Raw genomic sequence first — 6620 nt, 5'->3', positions numbered from 1 at the left:
CTGATGAAATTCAGTGTTGATAAATGGAAAGTAAAGCCCATTGGAAAACAATCCCAACTATACATACAAATTGATGGGGTCTAAATGAGCTGCTACCACACAAGAAAGCAGTCTTGGAGTCGTCATGGATAGTTCTCTGAAAACATCCACTCAATGTGCAGGGGCAGCCAAAATAGCTAACAGGATGTTAGGAACCATTAGGAAAGGGATAGGATATTTTCTGTCTTATCAGCTAATACCATTATATAGAACCATCAATCACTATATAGAACCATCAATAACTATTAGTCAAGCTGGTCAGGGATGTAGCTCATGCTCTGGCTATCCCTAAACCTGTGACTGACAGAAGGTGGGACTGGAAGATGGGATAGATCACTTGATAACTGCCCTGTTCTGCTCATTCCTGCTGAGGGATCTGACATTGTCCACTGTTGGAAGACAGGATACTGGGCTAGATGGACCATTGGTCTGACCCCGTCTGGCCGTTATGTTTTTATGCTGTAGTGTTGCAATGTGCTAGTCTTAGGAAATGGACAGCTGCAACCCTACTCTCTCTTTGCCTTATTACAGTTCCCCATCTACTGGTTCAGCGTTCCTGCAATCCTGAAGGGCTGGTTTGAACGTGTTTTCACACGAGGATTTGCCTATTCCCTTGACACTCTGTACGACAGGGGTCCCTTTCAGGTAGGTGGGTGTGGATTGGTACTTACGCCATATTCTAACATTGAGGGGCCTGTTCCTCGGGTTGGACCCCAATTCACCTGCAGTGTGGAGCAGACAGCCCTCAATGACTTGGCAGAATGTACGTGGTGTGAACAGATGCTCTCTCCCTTTCTCTCCCAATGGAGATAGATGCAGATGTCAGCATGTACTTCCAATTCAGCAAGATCTAGGAGGGAGCCTGTCAAGGAAGAATTACAGGGCATGTGTGGGGGTTGGTTCCATAACAAAGCAGAATCTAACTGCAGTGGAGATAAATCCAGAATTACCCGTGTTGTGGGATTTTCTGTCCTCCCCCCTAGGTTCAGCAGAGCCTGAATTCTATGATGCTGTTGGCATGAGGGCCAAATTCTATCCTGAGAGAGTAGCATGGGGCAGTGCATTGAAAATGTGCAATGCTGGACACACAATGCTGGACAAGTGCTCCTCCTCAACCCTTTCAGGTAGCTTTCCAAGGAGGAAACCGTGTCAGAGCTAGAACTCCCTGGAATTCCTGACAGCTGGTCTTGCTCTTGGTACTCTAGACCAGCATACGTCTGCACTCATAGCCTTGTCCCCTCCTCCTCTTCCCCAAGGACATTGCTGCTGTTCCTCCCAGTAATAAAAGTGCAGGCAAATAGAATTTTACAGACGTGGTGGCTACTTGGCATTTACCATTCACACTGTGCAGCTGCCCCCACGTGCATTTGCTTAGCTTGGCTCTTGGAGCCTGAGCCCTTTCAGCTGCCACTTGAGGTGTGATTGCAGTTTTTCTTCCACAGAAAAAGAAGGCTGTGCTCTCCTTCACCACAGGCGGGACTGGCTCCATGTACACCCCCACAGGCCTCAATGGAGACATCAACATCTTGCTTTGGCCAATACAGGTATTGGGTTTACAGCTGTGGAAGCAACTTGTGTCAAAGTAGAACATTCATGGCACCGTCCAAGGAGGTTGCATTTTCCACAAAGGGGAACATGGGATGAAGTTAAAGTCCAGTCTTTTATTGGGAGATGCATGGGGGAGAGAGCGAATGTTGTGTTGCATGGGACTTCTACAACTAAACTAAAAGCACTAGGTAACATACTGTAGGAAACAATCCTGCTCTGACCCCTGGGAATGCACTTGATGTAACTTCTGTGGCACTCTTTGTACAGAGGTTTTAGAGCATGCAGTCCTCCTCCTGCACATGCAATTCATGCAGTAGAGTTCATGGGAATAGGAAGGAGTTGAGTGTCTTGGTTTGAAATCTACCTCTGACATTCAGTAAAGACTCCAGTGGGGAGATCCTTGCCCTCTCTCTGGAAAAGAGCAAAGGATCCTAACAGGTTGTAAAGAAGAGTGGAAAGCGGTACTCTGTGCACGCTGGGGAGATGTCAAGTTGAATTCAGGCACTGGCTTGGTATATAGAACGCCCCGTGGCTGTTCACTGCCATGAGAAGTCTTATCACTTCTGATGGTCAATGTCTCTGACACAAGTGCTCAGTGACATCATACCCCCTTCTTAGATCAGAGGTGCTCCAAGTCCCTCAGCCAGGAACTGAATAATTCTGGAATAGGATCACTTTCTAAGACATGTTCTGGGAATTAGCAGGGGATGTCCTGTGGTCTGTGTTGCATGTGAAGGCAGATTCTACGATCACAAGGCTCCCTTCTGGTCTTGGAAACTGTAGAAATCTGGACCAAAATTCCTGCAGTGCCAAGGGATGGACATCACCCCTACAGCTGCATGGCTAAACCCATGGCCTGAGACATGACTTGAAGAATTCGGTTTTCGTAGCAGACCAGAAGCCCTGAGGCTGTCTGTGTGCTGTTACCCTTGGTTTTTCTCCAGTAGTTGAAAGAGCCTTGAGCTGAAGGTGGCATGTTCCCTTCTGCCCAAGTAAGAGATGTAGCAGTCTGAGCTTTCCTGTGGTCTCTCACTCTAGAGTGGCACGCTCCATTTCTGTGGCTTCCAAGTCTTGGAGCCCCAAATCGCCTACAGCATTGCCCACACGCCTGAGGATGTCCGTTCCCAGATCCTGGAGGGTTGGAAGAAGCGGCTGGCAACTATTTGGGAAGAGAAACCCCTCAGTTTTGTTCCAGACAGCCACTTTGATCTGAGCTTTGTGGGGGGCTTTGTGCTGAAACAGGAGGTCCAGGACCAACAGAAAGATGAGAAATATGGGCTGAGTGTGGGGCAGCACCTGGGGAAGGCCATCCCTCCTGACAGCCAAGTCAAAGCCCAGCAGAAATAGGATCCACAATCAGTTGCTGTGTGCTCTGGGCGCTGTTGCATCTGGGCCATTGCACACTGCAATGCCGTTCTGGGACTAGAGTCCAAGGAGCAGGGAATGGCCAAGAAGGCTGCTTGGGGGGTGGTGATGGAGCACAAGCTGCTGGAGTCCAACTCTAAGCCAAAGCTGTGCAGGAGTAATGGTGGTGTGATTCCCCAGCCGGGGCTGCCCATGGTGTTTTCCCTGAGGCACTGTGTGCCTCCTCCCCTAGCTTCTGCTGGTAGATGGCTACACCCATCTCCCCTTGATTCAGTGTGGAGTCAGAGCCATGCCTCCTCCACGCAGGTAGCAATAATTAATCCTCTGGGCTCTAAGAGCATCAGCAAGTGGGACGAAATGGGAATCTTGGCTCCCTACAATGAGGTGGTGGTTGCTGTTTGCTGCGCTGATGTCCGTGGTGGCATACAGTCTAGCTCTCTTCACGTATAAAATGATGACACTCAATAAAGATTGTTTCCTGTTGTAACTGCGTATTTATGTCACATCTTCGTCCTGGGGGGCAGAGGGTGCCCTTCAGGCCTCATAGCCGCACCATGTGCTCTCTAGAGCCTGGGCTCGTTTGGGGGAGGTTGATATTGCTGGGTTGGAGGACTCCACCTCACAGACTTTAATGCCAGAGAAGACCATCCTCAATAGCCAGTCTGACCTGGCAGATGGCAGGCCCTAGAACCTCACCCATCCTCTTGTGTAGGAGGTCCATAACTTCCGGCTGAGTTACTGCAGTCCTCAAATCTTGAGGTACAGACTTCAAGTTACAGAGAATCCACTATTTACTGTGGTTCAAACCATCTACTGACCTGGCCTGCTGCAGTGACCCCACCCCCCAAGCCCTCTGCTAATCTGACCTGGGGGAAGTTCCTTCCTGACTCAAAATATGGTGATCAGTTAGTCCTGAGCACGTGGGTGAGACTCACCAGCCACACATCTGGGAAGTAATTCGCTGTAACAACTCAGAGCCCTCCCCACTTCGTGTCCCAGCTGCAGCCATGGGAGATATTTGCCATTAGCAGTTATGCCATTGTAGGCAACCTCATCATACCAGCCGCTCCATCAACTTATCAAGCTCAGTCTTAACACAAATTAGGTTTTTGCCCCCATTATTCCTTTGGAAGGCTGTTCTAGAACGCCAGTCCTCAGAGTTATAAATCTTTGTGTCATTTCAAGCCTAAACTTATCGATGGCCAGTTTGTATCCATTTGTTCTTGTGGCAGTATAGGCCCTTAACTTAAATAACTCCTCTCCCTCCCTGGTGTTTATCCCTCTGATGTATTTAGGGAGAGCAATCGTATCTCCCCTCAGCCTTCATTTGGTTAGTCTAAACAAGCCAAGCTCCTTAAGTCTCCTTTTGTAAGACAGGTTCTCCATTCCTCTGATTATCCTACTTGTTCCTTCTCTTCACCTGTTCCCATTTCAATTCATCTTTCTAAAAGTGCACACAGTATTCCAGATGATGTCTCACCAGTGCCTTGTATAATATTAGCACTTCCTGTCTGTACTGGAAATACAGTGCCCATTGCATATTTTTGGACGGAGATTATTCTCTGTGTGACTCTTAATACCTGTAAATGGGGCTATGACTTACCCATATGTCCTGAAGGTCCTGTGACATCATTTTGTAATGTTTGTAAAGAGCTGAGAGTGCTGCGGCAAGCCTATGAAGGACACAGTATTACAACTCTACTGCTGCAGTTATGGACCAAGGGAGCAGTGGGAAGTTCGCATTAACTTCTGGGGTCACCGCTGGGAATAGCGGCCCTGGGTGCTGTGGCTGCTCTTTTCTCCTTGTCGTCAGGCTCAGTACAGCAGCAGAAGCTTTACCACCAGGTGGCAGCCACAATTTACTATCTGGAAGAAGCATTTCAGAGGGAAAGGATTTGGTTATCCAGGCCCCCCTGATTTTCTCGTTTCCAAAAGAAGTCTGTAAGGTGAATGCAAGGGGGGGCGAAGCATTCACAACTTCAATTCCTGCGTCTGGAGCAGTCCTGCGATAGCTGACCCTTGCTTCCTGAGGCAAAGAGATCCATGGATGTACCCGCTGTCTCTGGTCCCCAGTCTCTAGACAAATACTTCTTCATGTAACCTCTGTTTACCCAGCAGGATGATGTGAGGGCATAGATTGCCTACTGCTGCTCTCCCCATAGGCTCTTCAGGAGGTCTCAGCCCACACTAGGACTAACCACCAAGCAGTGGGTCCCCTTTTAGAAACGCCCCTTGTTTTGGATGCAAGTCCCTGCTATGCTGTCTACATTTATGATCCTTCTACTTGTGGGGAAGGTTTTAATCGGGCTTAGAGACCCTCTGATTTGTCTTGAGTCCACCATTCCAAAGAATGGCCACAGCCATCTTTACTGTTCTTTCCAGACTGGCTGTCAATTGTATCCCCCATGAAGGAAAAGTATCAATGACAGAGCTTACAACCTGGCCCAAGCTGCTTCCTCAGCCAATATCAGGAGGCCAATAGGGGCAGGAATCTCCATTAGATCACTTTTGAATAACTTAACACCATTTTTGCCCCCTCTGTAGCTCACTCTGCAGTTGGGAGAACCAGTTATGAGGTCAAAATGAGCCACTAAAACTTTTGCTGCAAAGAATATTTGCTTATGTAACAATTCCAACCGGTGTGTCTGAGCTGGAGATCAGCCTGGCCTCAGTCTTGCCTGTGTTAGCTCAGCTCCGAGCCAGAAGACTGCCATGACCGACCAGCCAGCCAGATTGATCAAGTCCTGCTTTTTTCATGGGGCGAGAGAGAAGCTGCCTTTGAAAGAATATGACAGGTGTTCACACTGCAAAATGAAAACTTTCAATGTTTTATTCTTGACTGCAGCTGTTTACAGAAATATAGTTGCGAGTATACAAATGTCCCAATAGAAGCAAAATATTTTTATTTTAATATTCAACAAGTTATTACAGGATAGCTAAAAACATAGAAGCAAATGAAATATCCCCTCATAGAATAAACTGAAAACACCTGTTATCAGTGCTCTGAAGATCCCAACTACGAAAGCCATATACACAGAAATGCACAAAGGAATATCTGGTGCTATTTTCACATTGCAGGACAACAGAAAAGACAGCTCAGTGGTGATCTGTGCACTCCAACAAAAACATGGCAGAAAGGCAGATAAACCACTCAGGAAAGAATTACTGACACAAGCGTGTCAAGTTTATGCAGAGATTAACAGAGGTAGAAGGCTCTAATTTGAAGCTGTTTGGAGTTTACCGATTAAAAACAGGAGCTGGGTGGGGAAAAACTCAAAAGCTATTTCTATCAAATAGCCAGCACAGAAAAGTTTCAGGTTGGTAATGATCCTTTTAGCAGGACACAGGATCCTGATCCCAATCCCATAACATCCAGAAATGCTGGGGCTAACCCTGCTCAGAATCCTAACTTATTCCTAGGTGGAGCACATGCATAAAGTGGACACTCTGCACCAGCCATAAGCTAGGGTAAATTGGGGTGGCTCCATGGACTTCAATGATGCTATGCCAATTTACACCAGCTAAGGATGTCTCTCGCTAATGGCGGGGAGACCAGAACAAGTATCTGTTTGGGGTGCACAGGGGTGACTTGTGGTTGGATTTCACAGCTGTCAGACGTCTGAAGCAAGCACTTGTAAAGGGAGGGCGAATGAGAATTCTGCAGCTGA

The 6620-nt window shown here is 47.6% G+C and overlaps 1 protein-coding gene across 1 annotated transcript; it reads left to right on the top strand.

The window, feature by feature from the left end:
- Positions 1-504: 504 nt before the first annotated feature.
- NQO1 (NAD(P)H quinone dehydrogenase 1) lies at positions 505-3268 on the top strand (the record flags this gene model as incomplete). Its single annotated transcript, XM_067536762.1, has 3 exons — positions 505-684; positions 1482-1583; positions 2626-3268. Coding segments are annotated over 3 exons (591 nt in total), but the record flags the coding sequence as incomplete, so codon positions are not given.
- Between the last annotated feature and the right edge of the window lie 3352 nt (positions 3269-6620).

Source organism: Emydura macquarii, unplaced genomic scaffold (assembly GCF_026122565.2).
Source record: "Emydura macquarii macquarii isolate MOO-44397 ecotype Brisbane River unplaced genomic scaffold, CSIRO-AGI_Emac_v2 contig_3647, whole genome shotgun sequence".
NCBI lineage: Eukaryota > Metazoa > Chordata > Testudines > Chelidae > Emydura > Emydura macquarii.
This window is presented reverse-complemented; position numbering and strand designations above follow the sequence as displayed.